This window comes from Rana temporaria, chromosome 10 (genome assembly GCF_905171775.1).
Source record: "Rana temporaria chromosome 10, aRanTem1.1, whole genome shotgun sequence".
NCBI lineage: Eukaryota > Metazoa > Chordata > Amphibia > Anura > Ranidae > Rana > Rana temporaria.
Window position 1 is genome coordinate 134,815,566 of NC_053498.1, and position 20,714 is coordinate 134,836,279.

Consider the following 20,714-nt stretch of genomic DNA (forward strand, 5'->3'; position numbering starts at 1 on the left):
CAACATTTTTTTTCTGTATGCAGGCCAGCTAATCTATAAAATAGTTGACAATTATTTAGTATATCAATTATAATTGATTACCGTATTTATCGGGGTAAAGCGTGCACCGCCGTATAGCGCGCACCCCCAACCTAGAAGGGAAGTTTGAGGAAAAAAGAAAATACTTAGTTTGAATGCCCCTCGTCGGTGTCTTGCCCGGCGGCCTTGTTGTCCGTCTGCGGCCTCGGTGGAGTTCTCCCGCGCTGTTTCTGAGCCGATCCCCGGCTTCCTGCGCTGTGTTTGAACGCCTCTGCTGACTTATACCGAGCACAGTACACTCGGGCACGCTTGGCCACGATCGGCTCCTCTCGCATAGGAGGCGGCACAGATCGTGACCGCGAGGGGAGCCGAGCCTGGCCGAGTGTACTGCGCTCGGTGTATGTCGGCGGCAAAGTTCAAACAGAAGCACGGGTATCGGCGTATATCGCGCACCCACGATTTCCCCCTTATTTTAAGGGGGGGGAAGTGCACGGTATACGCCGATAAATACGGTAGTTATTTGTGCCCTACTGAGCTGTGATCGTACTGTACTATTACTGCGGGGCAAAGACGTGTGTACTGTACTATTGCTGCGGGGCAAAGAAGTGTGTACTGTACTATTACTGAGGGGCAAAGAAGTGTTTACTGTACTATTACTGCGGGGCAAAGAAGTGTGTACTGTACTATTACTGCGGGGCAAAGAAGTGTGTACTGTACTATTACTGAGGGGCAAAGAAGTGTTTACTGTACTATTCTGCGGGGCAAAGAAGTGTGTACTGTACTATTACTGCGGGGCAAAGAAGTGTGTACTGTACTATTATACTGAGGGGCAAAGAAGTGTGTACTGTACTATTACTGCGGGGCAAAGACGTGTGTACTGTACTATTGCTGCGGGGCAAAGAAGTGTGTACTGTACTATTACTGAGGGGCAAAGAAGTGTTTACTGTACTATTACTGCGGGGCAAAGAAGTGTGTACTGTACTATTGCTGCGGGGCAAAGAAGTGTGTACTGTACTATTACTGAGGGGCAAAGAAGTGTTTACTGTACTATTACTGCGGGGCAAAGAAGTGTGTACTGTACTATTACTGAGGGGCAAAGAAGTGTTTACTGTACTATTACTGCGGGGCAAAGAAGTGTGTACTGTACTATTACTGCGGGGCAAAGAAGTGTGTACTGTACTCTGTGGTGGGCACAGGCCATGTACTGTCCTGGACTGTTCATAACATAGAATGACATTTTCTCATTGGTTTGTTTCTTGCAGTACGCTCTGGGGAAGGTCATCGCCACCACAAAGTCATCTACCGGTCTTCCGCAGTCTGGAGATGAATATGACTTCTATCGCAGCTATCCTGGTTTCCGCTCCTTCTGCGAAACGCAGGGCGACCGCCTGCTTCACTGGTACGTCATTACCGTCTGTTAGAGACATAGAGGTTTAATGAAGATGTGTTCTTTGCTCACACTGAAAGTTTTTTTTTTTGTTTTTCGACTCCTGGGCACAGCAAAAAATACCAGACTGAGTTTTGATCGGCTGTTTCTTCTTTAGTTTGGCCAGCCAAGCTCGGCATTTCTCTTCCTCCTCTTTTTCTTTTTCTTTTTGGTTTAGGGGAACTCCAGATAAATTTATAATTATACATGCAGCTTGTGGTACATTGGCTTTATATGTTGTAGAAAGTTTTCGATACAAGAAAAAAAAGAATGTGGCATACACTGCATGTTGACCTTAGATCGTTTAACACCCACCTGCTCTGTATAACGGATATATTTTTGGTAAAGATCTTGAAATTACTATATAATTATACTTTATTATTATGGGGAAGTAGAGTACAGCTAAAACGTGTTCGTTCTGCACACCTGTGACCCTTTTTCAGCAGGCTGATGTCCGCTGTTGCTTGATGTCACAGAGCCGATCCAGGCTCGGGATCTGCCCACATGCCTGGACTGTCACCCGGTGTTCTGCCGAATAAGTTCCAGCCCGTGGATAAGGACCCCCTTGTAGTGCGCAAGCGCGGCGGCTAGTCTCCGAAAATAGCCGAACACTAGACGGCGCATGCACAATGATTATGGCATTTATCCGCACGCTCACCGAAGTTCTAGTGCTACTCTGCAAGGGGCGGGGGTGATTTTAATAAAGTACACGTCTTGGCAGGGCGGGTTTTGCAATGGCAATGTTGATGGGTGGATTTGCACATTTAACTCAGATGGGCGTGTTTTGCAATGTTGATGGTCGGGTTTATGCTACCTATTTAAATAACGAACAAAAATGGCGTCTTTTGTGAGTTAAATGTGCCCATCAACATCGCCATTGCAAAACCCGCCCATCAACATGCTCTGCTAAGACGTGTACTTTATTGTTTAAATCACTCCTGCCCCTTGCAGAGTCGGGAGCGTGCGGCAAATTGGCACATGAGCCGTGTGTCCGCTGTACATGTTCAGGTATTTTCGGAGGCTTGGTAGGCTCGGTTGAGGTTTGTACTGCGCAAGCGCCGCACCTGCGCAGTACAGGGGGGTCCAAATCTGCTGAGGGAACATTTTCGGCAGGACACCAGCTCTGCCTCTCAGTGAGAGCTTGAGCCGGCCATTTCTGCCCCCCCTCTACAGCCCAGCGCTCAAGTGGGTGGGGGGGGGGGGTTAGAGCATAGAGCCGGTGACTGATGGTCATCGGCTCTCTGCTGACAGGGCTTTTTGTGAACCGAGCGATCTGCGGTGTTTGCTCGGTTTTCAGTGTTTGTGCATTCCACCTAGGTAAGAATAAATGTATATAAATAAAGGGCCTCTTTTTAAATTTTGCTTAGTTTTACATCTACAAAGAACAATGTACAGCATAACCAATAACTTGCTTCATATCTTCTTTATTAATGTCCCGGGTTCTTTTTCCTTTCTTTGGGATCCGGTCTTCTTCACACGCAGCATGAGTCGAATTATGCAGTATCATGGCTGCCGCAGTTACACCGGGGAGCGAAATAAGCACGGTGCTCTGGAAGACAAGATGGACTTGCTGGTGGATGCGAATGACGCCATTCTGGAGAGAGTGGTGGGTGCTTACTTTTGTATCTAAATATCTATATAAGAATAATACCAATCAATAGCAAAAAATAAACCTATACAGTAATGCCTCGGATTGCGAGTAACGCGGTTAACGAGTGTTCGCAATACAAGTAATTAAAAAAATAAAATCCTGACTCGGTTTGCGAGTGTTGTCTCAGCAGGAGCAGCGTTGTCGAGCAGGATTCAAGCTTTTGCGGTGTACAGTACCTCATTTGGCCAGAGGTGCGGGGGCGCCGGTGACACTCAAACGCTCGGTTCCCTAGTGTTTCCAAGTGTCTCCAACACCCCCCCACCTCTGACCACATGCTGTACTGCATACAATAGAAGTCACTGTGCAACTAATAATCTGAGTTTCCATTTGACTTCTATGTGGAAATTTACTTTGATATATGAGTGCTTTGGATTACAAGCATTCTTCTGGAGAAAATTATGCTTGTAATCCAAGGTACCACTGTAGAAGTATAAATAATTATTCCAAACAATGTATAGTGATAATTGACAATACAAATGATCAGTGCATATACTCCTACATTAATAGCACAAAATAACGCATAAAAGCATCTAGACCTCCATCCAAAAATGACTTCTCTGCTTTAATTTACTTAAAGCGGAGGTCCACCCTGGACAAAAAGGCTCCAAAAAAGTGGGAAATAAAATAACTTATTTATACTTGCCAGAAATGGCTGTTGCTAGGCAGATTGTCCTAATCTTTAACATTCTTTTCTTTTCTAATAGGTAGGCAATTACATGTTACAACTCTCAAAAAAACATTACAATTATATATATATATAATATTCTACTTCATACTCCAATTTTACTCAAAAATAAAGGAGAACCATTAGCAGAGAGAAAATCCATGATGTTACTTCTTTACCTTTTAACTCCTTACCCACATTCCTTCCCCCCTGCAATCTAAGTTCCCTTGACTCTATTTTGCCTCAGAGCATACATCTCCTACCTATTATCTAACCCACTAAAATCCCTCCTACCCAGTCTGCTCTCTGCTGAAAACGGGTCACAGGAGTGCAAAACGAATTGCACTCCTGTGACCCAGAGGAGAAGCCCAGCCAAACAAGCCCGGGGAAGGACTTCTTTAAAAGTCAGCAGCTACAGTATTTTGTAGTTGCCGACTTTATTTTCCTATTCCTTATTCACCGCTTTAAAGGATAAGTGCAGCCAAAAACTTGTTTTGCTGTACTTCTGTGAATCACGGGAGTGCAGTTTGTTCTGCACTCCTGTGACCCTTTTTTTTTTTCAGCTGGCAATACCCCTCACAGTGCCAGTCCAGGCTGGGGCAAGATCATGAAGTCTGGATCTGCTGCCATTACTGGTTTGGCACCCGGCATTACTGGATCAGCACCCGGCTCTACCTCTGCGAGCTTCTGAGAGCCTGTGACTGAGCTCTGAGAACCAAACGTTCAGCGGTGTTTGATCGATTGGTTCTCTGTCTGTCATGGTGCTGGCGGGGGGACAGATGCTGCATCCACCTAGGTAAGTATGATTGGGGGGGTAAGTATGATTGGGGGGGGGGACCCGAATACTTCACTTTTAATTTATAATAAAATCCAATTAAGGGCGCGGCATTCAGAAGATGGTATCCCCTTCTTTCAATTACATCTCTGGTGCATACGCATTGGTATCCAGGTTGAGGGCACATTGAGTATGCCATTACTGTACAGCTATGTGCCGTGTCTTTGTAATCCTGCGAGTGTTCCCATCATTTCCCGAAAACCTAATGTGACTATTTTACCATCATGGGGTGTTTACAAAGCATCAACAGCGAGGAAAGACACTGATTCGATTGGTTACTGCACAGCCAGCAATCAAAAGTAAGATATTTACATTCTGATTATGCAGGGCTAAGGCACCATCGTAACCTTAGATGAAAAACAAGGCTTGGTTTACTTGTACTGAGAATATGAGGTTCTTGCAGTGATGCAGGAGATAGGGCAGAAGTACAGATGTGGATGGAATAGAAAGGTTGCCGCAAAGATGGCAGCCTGCTTCAGCTGGAACAGATCACTAATGAAACAAGCTGTATCAATAGTTAAGGCTGCTGATATGATGCTTCAGAGTATATCTTTGTGTTCATAGTTGCATTACATGGTGATATTTGGGGGCTACTGTGTTTTTTTTTTATTTTTTTTTTTTGTACCGAGTTTGCTACTGCTTTAAGTTGGGCTGAGTGCTGGGCCAGTCATTCAGAAGCAGTGACAGGTACTCTTATTTTGCAGAGCATGATGCTTGATGAAGCTTCAGGGGTGCAACCGTAGCCAGGAGCCCATTCTGCCTGCAGGTCTTCAGGCACCAAAGACCATCATCTCCAGCTGGAATCGCGAGGTAAGCAGAACCCCACAAACCCCGGACTTCTTTTCAGATTATCGCCGTTCTTCTGGTGTGATGCTCTTGAGTAGTACCTTTTTGTTTTGTATTTGCAGAGCTTTGACTCAAGCAAGAAATACAAGACACAGACATTTCGTCTGCTACTAGGCCAAGAACATTTTGCGACCACAGATGAAGTTCAAAGAAAAGATAGACAACACGAACACTCCCTTTGTTCCAAAAATATTTATAAAGCCAAATGCGCAGAAACCACTTCCAGAGAGTAAGGATTTGCCTGGGGAATTTATCGTCGCTACAAGTTCATGTTCCTTGATGGCACTCGCAACTTGGGAAGTGATCCCACCCACCTACCTACTGCTATCTGGGGCTCCGTTAGAGAAATTTGCCTTCACTTCCTGTTCTGCTAACAACTGCTTTACCAGACAGGAAGTCAGGGAAAATCAGCACCAGGGACAGGGAAATAAAGTGACAGGGGGTATTAGCCTTTCCCCTACTGTACTAAAAGAAATGTGTTTTGTCTATGTTGCACGTCAGCAGGAAAGGAAGTGAGTTGAAATCTCTCTAACAAAGCCCTGAATAGCAGTAAAAATATAACAGCAGATGTTTACCTGTTACAGGTGTACAGCCAAAGCTCGTACTTCTCTTATGGATGAGTGTAGTTCATTTTGCACTCCTGTGACATGTTTTCAGCAGAGAGCGGGCTGAAGTCTTGCTGTCTGCTGACAGCACAGAGCCAGTCCAGGGCTAGGGCAAGATCATGGAGTTTGGATTTACCCCACATGCCTGGACCATCCCCCCCACTGAGCCTCTCAGCATACCGCTGAGAGCCTGAGCCAGCCGCTCTCACCCCCTCTACAGCCCAGCGCTCCAGTGAGCAAGGAGGGGGCAGAGCAGAGAGTGGTGACTGACCGCAGGCCTTTTTGCTTGGAACTGTGAGAAGCTCAGCGATCTGCACTTATTGCTAATTTTTCAAGTCTTTAGAGGCGGCGGGGGACAGATGCAGCATCGAACCGATGCTGCATCTACCTAGGTAAGTATAAATCTGCAAAACCCCATACTTCTCTTTTTAAGTGTTTTTTTTTTTAACCTTACTGCATTCTATGCCTAAGGTAAAACAACCTTTTGCTGCAGCTTCCCCGTAGCCTCCCTAAATATATACCTCAGCTGCTGTTAATCAGAGCCAGTGAGGAGAAAGGTGGCGCAGGGCTGGGACGAACACACACGCACACACGTGCTCCAAAAGCAAGCGCTTGTTATGGGGCCACTTTGCAGTGGGGAGGAGGCAGGAGCCCTGCAGGGGGATTTGCCAAGTGGAGGATCGGGGCAGATTTGTGCAAAACCACTCCACAGAACAGGTAAGAACACAAAATGAGATTTTGATATCAAAGTATAACAAAAGGTAAAACTTTTTTTAGCTTTGGGTAGAGTGAGAAGGATTGGAACACTGCAGTTTTTATTGCTGTGGTCCCCCCATTATGGAGATTCACCCTCTCTATTTTGTCTTGTTATCATTGAAAGTAAAAGAAAACCCCAACGTTTGGGTTATCTCCAGAAAAGAAATGGATGGGAAATCTTCCAATGAGGACACTAGTTCTGGTGACCTGAGGGTCCCCAAATCCCTTATTTTGCAAGGGATTTCCTGTTTGGCTATGGGGCAGGGATTTCCTGTTTGGCTATGGGGCAGGAAGTGAAGGTAATTTCCCTCCCCTTGACACAAAGATGGTAAAAAAGATAAACCTTACAGGGGTGGTTATTCTCCCTTTAATATATATATATATATATATATATATTTATATATATATATATATATATATATATATTTATATATATATATATATATATATATATAATTATTTTTATTTTTTGTATTATATAATCTACACAAATTGGCTATAGTTCTTCTTTAATGCAACAGATGATGTTAGTACACATTACTTTCAACAGATGTTTCATGGTTGCCAATGTCGTGTGACTTCTGTACCACACGTAAATAAAGAATACAAAAAACAAAACTTGACAGGACTTCTAACCCTTACCCACTCTACTCAAAACCAGTGCTGGACATGCACTTTAAATTAGACTACTTAATAATTCCAGTTTTTTTTTTTCCTTACTTGCATTTTGATAAATAAAATATGGGGTTGATTTTCTAAAGGCAAATCTATTGTGCACTGCAAGTGCAGTTGCTCAGAGCTTACTAAATGAGCTTTAAAGCTGAGGGCCACCCTAAAATAAACATAAACAAACTCTTTAATTTTTTTTAAAAAACGTCCTATTCCGCTGCACTTTTCTTCCTCGTCCTCCTCGCGTTGCCTTCTGGGACCTGTGTGTGTCCCAGAAGACAGCCGCCCATTCATAATGCGCAGTAGGAAACGGCCAGTGAAGCCGCAAGGCTCCACTGCCTGTTTCCTTCGTGAGGATACTGGCACACGATCCGAAGCACAATCGGCCTTGGGGGGGGGGGGGGGGGGGGGGCTTGTGTGTCCTTATTAAAAGTCAGCAGTTAGTGTTTGTAGCTGCTGACTTTAAAAAAAATATTTGCGGCTGGAACACCGCTTTAAAGAATACCCAATCACGTGCAAGTGAAATAAAAATAAACAGCATTTTTGCTTGCACGGATGATAGAAATCAGTAGAGCTTTTACTCCGATCTAGAGCAACTGCACTTGCAGTGCCCAGTGTATTTGACTTTAGTAAATCGACCTGTTTGATTTGTTAGGCTCGGTGTAACGTGACTTACAAATATTCTTGGAGCTGTAATATGCATTTATAATTTCTCAAATTGTCGGTACATGAGATTGCAGTCTGTCAGCTACTTGCCTGTATAATGGGGGAGGACTGTGCTCTGCTTTTCCCCAGGTCTCGGGACTAGGCGAGTGAAACGCCCTGAAGACCTGGACGTCCCGACAGCCCTAGCAGATTTTATCCACCAACAGCGATTACAGCAGCCTGAAAATGACACGTAAGATGCAGGAGAAAATATCTGTAAAAAACGCGGTGGGGGGGATAATGAAGAGTGGTACAAGTATAAACAGAGAAAATACAGCAGATGCTGCCCCTAAATAAAAGGGGCCGAAGTCCCTTATGTTAGGATCAGTTGTCTGTTCTAGCGTTTCTATGACAGACAGCACAGGGAACAGGAGAAATGGTGCTGCATCTTCCGATCTCTCTGCCCATCCTCACCCTCCACTCGGCTCAAAGCGAGAGAAAGGAGGAGGGTTGTAAACTCTTTAGGCTCTGCTTGTGTAGTGTGGTCACTGCACAGGCATAAAGAGGAATGTGAGCTGTAGCGGTCACACACTTGTGAATAAATCTTAAAAAAAATGACAACTGATTGTAACCCCTTTTCCTTAATTTGGGGAGAAAGGGGCTTTTTCTGTGATGCAGTTGTGTGTTTTTTTTTTTTTTTTTTCCTTTTTTCTCTAGAAGGGGGTAACCAGTTTAATAGAACAGAATAATATGGGAGGAGTGGGAACAGAAGCCCATTATTTAAAGCGGGGGTTCACCCGAAAAAAATATGCAGTACTTACCTTTTTAGAGATAGATGTTCTCCGCGGCTTCCGGGTATGATCTTCGGGACTGGGCGTTCCTATTTGACAGGCTTCTGACCGTCGCATACAGCGCGTCACGTGTTGCCGAAAGAAGCCGAACGTCGGTGCGGCTCTATACGGTGCCTGCGCACCGACGTTCGGCAACTCGTGACGCGCTGTATGTGACGGTCGGAAGCCTGTCAATCAAATAGGAACACCCAGTCCCGCAGTCCATACCCGGAAGCCGTGGAGAACATCCATTTCTAAAAAGGTAAGTACTGCATTGATTTAAAAAAAAAAAACACCCACTTGTGCTTCCCACAATTGGCCTTAATCTAATGTTAAAAATGTGTTTTTTGGGTGAACCCCCCGCTTTAAGGCATCAGAAATAGAATGCAAATTGCTTGCTGTCCCATTGCAAAGGAAAGGAGTTACCGTATTTATCGGCGTAAAACACACACTTTTTTTTCCCCCTTAAAATCAGGGGAAAATCTTGTGTGCGTGTTATACGCCGATCCCGGCTGTCTGAGGGAAGAGGAGCGAGCGCCGCTGAATTACATAGAGCCGTGATCTCCTTCCTGTGTATCCGGCGCTCCGTCCCGCACAGCCACGCCTCCTGGCCCCCGCATTGGACCACTGTACTGTCTATCATATGAGCAGGGGTAGGAGGTGTGGCTGTGAGTGACGGAGCGCCGGGTACACAGGAAGGAGTTCATGGCTTTATGTAATTCAGTGGCGCTCGCTCCCCCTCTTCCCTCGGAGACCGCAGGGATGATCTGACAATAAAAGGTGAGACTGCAGATGGGCACTAAACAGGCAGGGCATTTTGGTAAATGTATAGGCTGCAGATGGGCTCTAATCAGACTGCAGTGAGGAGCAATGTTGCAGATGGGCACAGATCGGGCTGCACTAAAGCTGCAGATGGGCACAGATCGGGCTGCACTGAAGCTGGGCACAGATCGGGCTGCACTGAAGCTGCAGATACCATCATTTTGCTTCAAAGTGGTTTATTAAAAAAAAAAAAATCCTGAAACTTCCCTCTTAAATTGTGGTGCGTGTTATACGCCGATAAATATGGCAATTCATTGTTGTGCTTAGTAATTTTGGCAGCTTCCCCATTCAAATGATACGCACAATAGAGTGACTCCTTATGCAGACCATTGAGAGTGATTCAGCATGCACACACTTACACATGCACCATTGGGTGTTTCTGGGTACCAATGGTACTGCTGTAATGATGGTTTTATTGGCCGCTCAGCCATCCTTTAGCAATCGTTTTTCTCATTTAATTGATGGTCTTCTCAACTTTACTGATGTGTTTTTAGGCTGGCTCACCCTTATCAGTATGAATTGGATCACTTTAATCCTTTGGACAAATCTATGGAAAGGCCGGACATACAGGTGAGTTTTGCAGCCTGACTGCTCATCGAGGATCTACATAATTAATTGTGTTTTATCCTTGAATATATGATGTCAGTGCTGACTATGTTATCTATAGAAACATGCATCACAAAAATTGTCAGAGGTCTCCCCTGTAGCGTGTGGTCCTTAATTGACTAATCCCTGAATCGTCGTATACAGTGGGAAAATAATTATTTGATCCCCTGCAGCTTTTATAAGTCTGCCCACTTACAAAGAAATTAAGCGTCTGATTTTTATCATAGGTGTATTTTAAATTATAGGGACAAAAATCCAGAAGAAAATGCGAAAAAAAAAAAAAAACACGTTATAACAAATGTTATAAATTGAGTTGCCGTTCAGTGAGTAAAATAAGTATTTTGATTCCAAAGCAAAACATGACTTGGTTCTTGGTGGAGAAATCTTTGTTGGCAAGCACAGAGGTAAGATGTTTCTTGTAGTTGGGTTACCAGGTTTACACACATCTCAGAAGGGTTTTTGGTCCATTCTTCTTTACAGATCTTCTCTAAATCCTTAAAGGGGTTGTAAAGGTAAAAAAAAAATCCCTAAATGGCTTCCTTTACCTTAGTGCAGTCCTCCTTCACTTACCTCATCCTTCCATTTTGCTTTTAAATGTAAGTAATGCAAGGCTTTCTCCGTGGTGTGGAGAAAGCCTCTTGAGGGGGGAGGGGGCAAGCAGGAGTGTCAGGACGCCCACTAACACACAGCTCCTTTCTCTATCTGCAAAGTAGAGTATCCTGATCCTCCTGCTCGCCCCCTCCCCCCTCAAGAGGCTTTCTCCACACCAGGCGAGCACGATACTACACATCAGGGAGAAAGCCTTGCATTACTGTGTGGAGTTAGACAGAAGAACAGGAAGTGAGGATTTCTCAGAAGAAATGACATTTAAAAGCAAAATGGAAGAATGAGGTAAGTGAAGGAGGATTGCACTAGGGTAAAGGAAGCTATTCTCCATCCATAAAATTTCTATCGGATTATGGTCTGGAGACTGGCTAGGCTCACTTCATGACTTCTATGTGCTTCTTCTTGAGGCACTGCTTTGTTGCCTTGGCGGTATGTTTTTGGTCATTGTCATGCTGGCAGACCCGTCCACGACCCATCTTCAGTGTTCTGGTTGAGGGAAGAAGGTTCTCGTCAAGATTTTAAAATACTTGGCCCCTCAATGCGGCAAAGTCGGCCTATACCTTTAGCAGAGGAACGGCCCCAAAGCATCATGTTTACACCTCAGTGCTTAACTGTAGGTATGGTGTTTTTGGGGTCAGAGCCAGCATTTTACCTCCCAACATGGATAGTAGCGAAGCGGGATTCCACCGGCAAATTTTTATTAAGTCCGCAGCTACTAACACTGTAGCTGATGATGACTTTTAATAAAGACCCTTCCCTGTCCTACTCGCCCGCGCTGATGGACGCCCCTCGCCCGCCATCCACACTAAGGGAAACCGGCAGTGAGGCCGTTTCCTACTGCGCATGTGTGAGTCTTGTGCCGACTTGTGAATGAGCGGCGGCTCTCTGGGATTACAGTTCCCAGAAAGCAGCGTGCCCCATTCACAAGAAGAGGATGCAGAAGAAAACGCACCGCGGTTACGGAAGAGGCAGATTACGGACTACCGCATAGCAACAGGTATTTCGGGTGAGTATTCATTTTTTTTTTTCCCTGGGTGAAACTCCACTTTAATGGAAAATAATCGGTGTGGAGCAATTTTGCAAATTTTAAAGTCCTATTGAAGATGCTGTTGGTGAGATACTTTGATGTTCCAAAATCTGCAAAAAGGGTGTTTCTGGAATAAACTCCGAAGGGAAAAGCTCCTCTCTTTAGTCACGGTCCTCATTTAATTCCATAAAGTATTTTGTTTGTCTTTATTGCATCTCTGGCATGCAAGAATGTGTTTTGCCATCCTTGAAACGTTTTCAAATATTATTTATCATTGTAAAAGAACATATGACGCATCAGAACCGAAAGTTCAGGATGCACTTGGCCAAAATTTACAGTTTTCTTATATAAAAAAAAAAAATGTATTATATTTTTAATTATTATTGTGAATTAATTTTGCCCATTATCGGCACCTTTTTTGAAGCGGTGTTAAAAATCCTGCTTGCTGCATTTTTTTACGCATATTTGGCACCCATTATCACAATTGTTGTTTTTTTTTTTTTTTTTTTTTGTTCCCCCACTTTTGGCACAAGGCTGAAAACCCTATTTTCATCTGATTATTTTTAGTCCATCACTACATGTTACACGTAGGGACCTCCTGCCATTACTCATGTAACCATAGTCATGTCTCCTTGGCCTTGTTCGAAATCGATTTTTCTGATCTGGCGTTGTGCCATTGTTTGATACTTCAGTACTTGTTTGACCACATTCATGATTGTTGAAGAGAACCAATCGGTATAAAAATATAGTGACGGTTCAATGGATGCCACAGCTGTTGTGCCTACATCCAGTCATTTTTACAAATATGCAGTTTTAACGTTCTAATGCACAGACAGTATGGCAGCACAACTAATAAATATGTTTCTTTGTTTTTACCAGCCATTCGTACCTTTGAACGACGCCCCCTATCATTTTATCACCACGCTGGACGATCTTGTAGCACTAAATGAGAAGTTGTTAAAATGCTCAGAGTTTGCTGTGGATCTGGAGGTGAGACGACATCCGATACTGGAATTGTTTTTATATTATCTGTAGGAATAGAAAGATTTGCGCTACCCAAAATAATTTGATTCTAGTCTGAGATTTTTCAGATGGAGAAGCTAAATTCTTGTTACTATGGGCAGTGCAAACATGTTTCTTATTAAGATTTACTACTAAACCCCAATCACGTGACCACTGCGATTGGCTGTCACCGTAATTATATGATCAGGAACTGACGCCGACTCCCGATCATTACTAGAGACTGTCTTTGACAGCTTGATCGCTGTGCTGTGAGTGCGCTTTCAGTACAGAAACCTCGGCCACCCATGGACGCATATGTGTAGCATGTGGTCGGTAAAGCCCATCTTCCTTGCTGCCGCTCACAAGCTTTGAGGTTTATGAGAATCTTTCAGTGTTTTGTTGCCTGTTCGTTAATAATTGTCCTCTGTCTCTTGCAGCACCATTCGTACCGCAGCTTCCTGGGCCTCACCTGCCTCCTACAGATCTCCACCCGAACTGAGGATTTTATTATTGATCCCCTTGAGCTCCGCAGTGACCTTTACATCTTGAATGAGAGTTTTACGGATCCTTCCATTGTCAAGGTCAGGAGATTAAACTGAACGCTTAAAGTGGTTAAGTTATTTTTTAACTTTTTACCTACAGGTAAGCCTATAATGAGGCTTACCTGTAGGTAAAATTAATCTCCGAAACCTTTACGGTTTAGGAGATATTTCCCTCGCAATGAGCCGCTGAATTCAGCGGCGCATGCACACAGGGGATTTTTAGCTTAAGGCCGGCAGGCACCGGACTTTCCTGAAAAGAAGTCTCCCATGCGCTGGAGTGACGATATCGCGGCTCCAGCCACTCACAGCGCTGGAGCTGCAATACCCCGGTAGACACGCCGAGGCAAAATGTCAGCTGCCTCGGCGTGGACCGGGAGGGACACCTACGCCTCCTTCTAAAGGTAAGTATTTCATAATGAGCTAGTATGCGGTGCATACTAGCTCATTATGCCCTTTCCCTTACAGGTGTTTAAAAAAAAAACGGTGGGGGTTTACTACTGCTTTAAAGTGTAACTATGGGCGAAATTAGAAATTACATTTTATATAATGATTTCTGTTTCTAGTGTTAACATGGTAGGACTGGACGAATCTTGGTTGTGGTTGTAGCAATGGTTTGGACTCCAATTTAGTGTTCAATCTGTTGTATATATTTGTATATTGTTTTTACTGTTCAACTCCTATGGTTCCAGTTGGACCCCTTTAACACTAGGGTGTTTTACATGTTTTTTTTTTTTTTTGCACTAAAAATAGCGCCTGTAAACTGCCTCCTCTGCAGCCCCAGTGTGAAAGCCTGAGTGCTTTCACATTTGCGTGGTGTGCTTGCAGGACAGGAAAAAAAAGTCCTGCAAGCAGCGTCTTTGGTTCGGGAGCTCCTAAACCGCCCATGCCATTGAAATCAATGGGCAGCGCTGCTGAAGCACTTCAGCGGCGCTATGTCGGTGCCTCTAAACTTTTGGCTTTTATGAAGCACTTGTTCCTGCCATCAGCAATTTTATTCCTTTATTATATATATATATATATATATATATATATATATATATATATATATATATATATATATATATATATATATAATATATATATAATATATATATATTTTTTTTTTTTTTTCCTGTAAATTTGTAGTATCTCTTTAACGTGTGTGTTGTTGTTGTGTGTTTATTTTTATTTTTTTCTTATCTGATACTAATGATTTCTATTTCCACTGCCAGGTCCTGCACGGTGCAGATTCTGATATTGAGTGGCTACAAAAAGATTTTGGCTTGTATATTGTCAACTTGTTCGACACCCACCAAGGATCTCGCTTGCTGAACCTTGCGAGGAATTCTCTAGATCACCTCCTCAAACACTACTGCAGCATTGAGTCTGATAAGAAGTACCAACTGGCTGACTGGAGGATCCGGTGAGTCGCCAACCAATATATGCAACAAATACCAGTACTTGAGAATGCAGTCAATCCTAACCAGCTATTTCTGGCCAACAGCCCATTACCACAGGAGATGATCGAGTATGCCCGATCGGACACTCACTATCTGCTGTACATCTACGATCGCATGAGGACAGATCTTCTGAATGCTGCCAATGGCACCCCGAACCTTCTACGAGTGGTCTGGCAAAAGAGCAAGGACATAAGTCTAAAGGTAGGAAATGTTTTGAGGAGGGTTTTAATGGCTTGAATGTAAAGTCTCATACACACGATCGGATTTTCTGCCGGGAATTGTGTGATGACAGACTGTCGGCAGACTGTTTGTATGCTCCATCGGACAATTGTCGGATTTTCCGCAGGCAAATGTATAGCATGCTTTAAATTTTTCCGTGGACCATTGTCCACGAAAAAATGTAAAGCATGCCAGTTGGTACAATTGTCTGTCGGATTTTCCGAGCATGGGTATACAAGCCCGTCGGGACAAAAGGCCGAAGTACTTGCTCGGAAGCAATGCTCACCAAACGTAACATTAGCAGAATTTTTCTAAAGGGTGATGCCAAAGAGCTGAAAAAAAGTTTTTTGTTTGTTTGGCCGACAATTGTGTGGCGTTTGTATGCAAGACAAATTCCTGGCCAACGCACTTTGGACAAATGTCCTACACTTTGGGGTAGATTCAGATAGATTTGCAGATCTTTAGATCCGCGTAAATCTATCTGATTTACGATCCGCCGGCGCAAATTTGAGAGGCTAGTGCAGTATTCAGAAAGCACCTTCAAACTTGCGGCGGCGGATCGTAACTCCCCCGGCGGAATTCAAATTCCGCGGCTAGGGGGAGTGTACAATTTAAATCATGTGCGTCTCCGCGCCGATTTAACTGCGCATGCGCCGCCGGCGAAATTTCCCAGGGTGCATGCTCCAAATGACGTCGCTAGCGACGTCATTGCTTTCGGCGTGAACGTAAATTACGGCCATCCATATTCGCGACCGACTTGCGCAAACGACGTAAAAATTCAAAACTCGGCGCGGGAACGACGTCCATACTTAACATTGGCTGTGCCTCCTAATAGCAGGAGCAACGTGACGACGAACCCGACTTGCGCAAACGACGTAAAAAACGGCCGCACGTACGTTTGTGAATCGGCGTAAGTATGCAATTTCCATACTCTACGCTGACAACTACGGGAGCGCCACCTAGCGGCCAGCGTCAGAATGCAGCCTAAGATACGACGGCGTAAGAGACTTATGCCAGTCGTATCTTAGGCTACAGTCGGCGTAACTAGCTTTCTGAATACAGAAAGTAGATACGCCGCGTAATTGCTAAGTTGCGCCGGTGTATCTATGGATACGCCGGCGTAATTGCTTTGAATCCACCCCTTTGTCTGCAGAAAATCCGATTGTGTGTATGAGGTTTAACTGTATTTTCATCACAAAGAGCCCTATGTGATTCATGATTTTTTTTTTTGTTTTTTTTGTTTTTTTGTTGTTTTTTTTTTGTGACGGGTTCTCCTTATTGAAACATCAAGGGTCTTTTAGACCCACTAATGTCTCGCCTAGAAAAGGGAGGTGGCTTTTTTTTTTTTTTAAGTATAGATCTATGTTTTGTCCCAAGCATGTTTGAAACCCCTGTACTGTTGACTGACTCACTACCTCTGCTGGAACTCTGTTCCAAGCATCAACTACCCTTTCAGTAAACAAATGCATTCTAAGATTAGTTTTGAACTTTCCTCCAGTTTAAAGCGGGGGTTCACCCGTACATAACACATTTTCCCCATAGATGGATGCTTGTTTTGTCTAGGGGAATCGGCTAGTTGTTTTAAAATATGAGCTGTACTTACCGTTTACGAGATGCATCTTCTCCGCCGCTTCCGGGTATGGGCTGCGGGACTGGGCGTTCCTATTTTGATTGACAGTCTTCCGAGATGCTTCCGACGGTCGCATCCATCGCGTCACGATTTTCCGAAAGAGGCCGAACGTCGGTGCGCAGTATAGAGCCGCACCAACGTTCGGCTTCTTTCGGCTACTAGTGACGCGATGGATGCGACCATCGGAAGCCTCTCGGAAGACTGTCAATCAAGAAGACCATACCCGGAAGCGACGGAGAAGATGCATCTCGAAAACGGTAAGTACGGCTCATATTTTAAAACAACTAGCCGATTCCCCTAGACAAAACGAGCATCCATCTAAGGGGAAACATTTTTTATGGGTGAACTCCCGCTTTAAGGTCATGTTCTCAGGTGTTCTTGATTTTGGTTTCATATTGAAAATCCTGCCCTCTTATGCCCTGTAGACACAATCGGTTCATCCAATGAAAACGGGCCGATGGATTTTCTCCATCAGATATCCGATGAAGCTGACTTTCATTACTCTTGCCTACACACCATCAGTTAAAAAAACGATCGTGTCAGAACGCGGTGATGTAAAACGACGACGTGCTGAGAAAAATGAAGTTCAATGCTTCCGAGCATGCGTCGACTTGATTCTGAGCATCTCAGTTCTGTGTTTTTACTATGTAAACGGGGCATAGCTTTGCAAAGCGACCAGAACCCTAGTGCAAGCACCATACTGTACACACAAACACTGGCTAGTCACACGGTTGAGCCTTTGATAGCCCTAGATCTTTAACCCCTTCCCAGCCAGTGTCATTAGTACAGTGATAGTGCATATTTTTAGCACAGATCACTGTATTCGTGTCGCTTGTTCCTGCAAAGTGTCTGACAGGCCTGCTATAAGGTCCCTTTCACACTGTGTCGGGAGCAGTGTCGACGGTAAAGTGCTGCTATTTTTTAGCTGTGCTTTACCACCAATTTAGTGACGCTTTTCGCCCTCTAGAGGGGCAGTTTTACCCCTGCTAGCAGCTGAGAAAGGGTTAAAAACCACTGCAAAGCGCCTTGGCAGAGGCGTATAGCCGCGGTGTCCCATTGCTTTCAATGGGCTGGAGCGGTATACACACGGCTTTCACCGCTCCAAAGATGTGGCTAGCAGAACTTCTTCTTTTTTTTTTTTTATACTGTCCTGCTAGCGCAACGCTCCAGTGTGAAAGCCCTCGGTCTACACTGTGGTGGTGTTATACTAAAACCAGAGAATGCAAAGTCTGGTGCAGCTCTGCATAGTAGCCAATCAGCTCCAACTTATTCTTGTTTAAGCTTTGACAAAAAAAATAAAACCTGGAAGCTGATTGGTTTCTATGCAGAGCTTCACCAGACTTTGCATTCACCAGTTTTGGTAAATCAACCCCATTGTTCTATGAGGTCTCACTAAAGATCTGTATAGAGGAATCGGGGACCTCCTGCTGGTGACCCCTCTAGTGATATAAAGATCTATATAGAGGAATCGGGACCTCCTTCCTCCTGCTGGTGATCCCTCTAGTGATCTATCCTTGAATTATATTCGCTTTTACCTCTGCCTGGTCACACTGTTGGCTTCAGTGATTGCAAAATGAGCAATTGGATCGTATTCCGCTCCATTAGCTTCTTCCCTGACCATAGAGGTTGGGGAATGTGACAGAACCCAGAAGTAATGTTTTAGATGTCTCTTCCAGTTTGGGGGGGGGGGGGGGGGGAGAGTGCAATGAACGGATGTTCTCTGGCCGCCTTCCCCTCTACTCTGGGACACCATCATGCCAATTCCCTATTGCGCTTATGGGAGCCTGGGAAGTAATATTCCAGGGGTGTATGTTGGGGGGGGGGGGGGGGAGGGATAAGCTGTTGCCCGGGGGGGGGGGTGTAGTAGCAATTGGGCGGGCAGCTGTACAGGTGACTGATCGCTTCCATCCCACGAGTGTGTATAAATCCTGCTGCTGTCAATGTATGACATACTATATATATATATATATATGTCAGTAACAGGTTTACAGCTGGCAATACACGTTTACAAATTGTATAATTTAATTTAGATTTTGCAAAACGATGTCATATTTAATGCAAAGCTGTAAATGTTCCCTGTGTTTAGGGATTAAAGCAGGGTAGACAAACTACTCTTGGCTATGAAAGTAAAAAATATATATTTTAGAGATTATTTCAGCTGCAGTCAATTGACACTTTCATTTTTTTTCAATTTATTTATTATAATCCCAGCTTTATGCTTCCCCCCCCCCCCCCCCCAGCGCCAGTACTTGGCCTGTAGGTGACCACATGTCCCTCAGATTAAAGAACACCTGTCATGATCAGTAGAGGCCATGCCATCTGGTCTGCAGTAATAGTCATTGTGAGAACAGGTGGCGTTATCAGAGCTCTGGGAAAAGATTACTGAAAAATATTAATGTGAAGCTTAGTGTTCCTAGAAGAATGGATGTTTTTCTTGTGCAATATTTTTGATTTAGTAATTTTTTTTTTTTCCCTGCTGTTAACAGCTACTGGTAGATTTGGGGCTTATGAGGAAATCGGTCCCCCAAAAGGGACCAAATAAGATCATTTTGTTGTTGGGGTTTACTTACACTTTATTTTCAGATACCCCCCTCTCATGGTTTTCTTTCTTTCATTTTTTTTTATTATTTTTTTTATAGAAATTTACGAAACCCATCTTCACAGATGAATCCTATCTGGAGCTGTACCAGAAGCAGAAGAGGCACCTCAACACACAGCAGCTATCGGCCTTCCGTCTCCTGTACGCCTGGAGGGACAGGATGGCGCGCCAGGAAGACGAAAGCACAGGGTACGAACAACCAGAGGAATAAACCACGCAAGAGCAAGCTCTCCAATCTCTGTGTTTAGGGTTTCTCACCACCATTTTGTGTTTTTGTTTCAGGTATGTCCTGCCCAATCACATGATGCTGAAAGTCTCTGAGGAGCTTCCCAGGTAAGTTTCTTCCCACTAATAGGCCAAATGGACCTCTTGTCTGTACTAGGCCGTGATTGCATGTCCAGTGGTAAACAATGGCTGTGATTCATGACGCTGTTTTCTACTGTAATCGGTCACAGTGATCACATGGTACAGGGCCAATCACAGTATCCCTTTACTATGTGATTGCTGTGGCTTATCGCAGCAATTCTAGTAGTAAACACTTTCATTATGAATAGATGCCAGCACACAAATTATTGCTTATACAGTGATCATCACTGTAATAAGTAATCAGTGTGGTGGGGGAAAAACAAAAACAATTGAACTCTTTTATGAAGTGCAGTTTATTTGGACTGAAATCTGTTTTTGAAATGACTTGTGTCTTTTTGTTTGTAGGGAGCCACAGGGCATCATGGCTTGCTGTAACCCAGTGCCACCTCTTGTGAGACAACAAATAAATGAATTAATGTTGCTTATTCAGGAAGCCAGAGAGGTCCCACTACTGAAGGTACAGGACATTACTTGAATGTTTTTTAATATAATGAACTGCTACAGGATGAGGCCAGCCTTGGTTATGAGCAGACCTGCAGATCTTTTAGGACCCGCCTGCAGCTAATCACAGCAACACATTTTTAGGTCAAGGCCTACCTGTATCCAATTAGAGCATGTGGGAGTATTTGTTGAAGAAAATACGTTTTTGTTTTTATTTTTTTAGTGTGTAACATTGTGCAAATTTGACCCTCACCCCCAAACTGCACTGCATTTGTCTCCTGCCAGCTCTAACACAGAGAACTGAGCAATCAAACACCACTGATCGCTTGGTTCTCAGACCTCCCTGAGCAGAGAGTGGTGACTGTCAGTCAGCAGCTTTCGGCTTTGCCCATCCATGCTTGCTGGAGCAGTGGGCTTTGGAGGGGTCGGTAGTGGCTGGCTCAGCCTCTCAGCGGCTGAGGCTGTGCTGG

The 20,714-nt window shown here is 44.2% G+C and overlaps 1 protein-coding gene across 1 annotated transcript in view; it reads left to right on the plus strand.

The window, feature by feature from the left end:
* Positions 1-1,280: 1,280 nt before the first annotated feature.
* The window catches only part of EXOSC10 (exosome component 10), a gene marked incomplete at its 5' end in the record, with an annotated part of 37,173 nt that continues 17,739 nt past the window's right edge, over positions 1,281-20,714 (plus strand). The window contains 15 exon segments of the mRNA XM_040326340.1: positions 1,281-1,417; positions 2,927-3,050; positions 5,299-5,328; positions 5,330-5,404; positions 5,503-5,553; positions 5,555-5,669; positions 8,266-8,368; positions 10,262-10,337; positions 12,886-12,996; positions 13,446-13,589; positions 14,762-14,952; positions 15,034-15,190; positions 19,478-19,626; positions 19,720-19,770; positions 20,149-20,260. Of these exon segments, the coding sequence (XP_040182274.1) occupies positions 1,281-1,417; positions 2,927-3,050; positions 5,299-5,328; positions 5,330-5,404; positions 5,503-5,553; positions 5,555-5,669; positions 8,266-8,368; positions 10,262-10,337; positions 12,886-12,996; positions 13,446-13,589; positions 14,762-14,952; positions 15,034-15,190; positions 19,478-19,626; positions 19,720-19,770; positions 20,149-20,260 (1,626 nt within the window).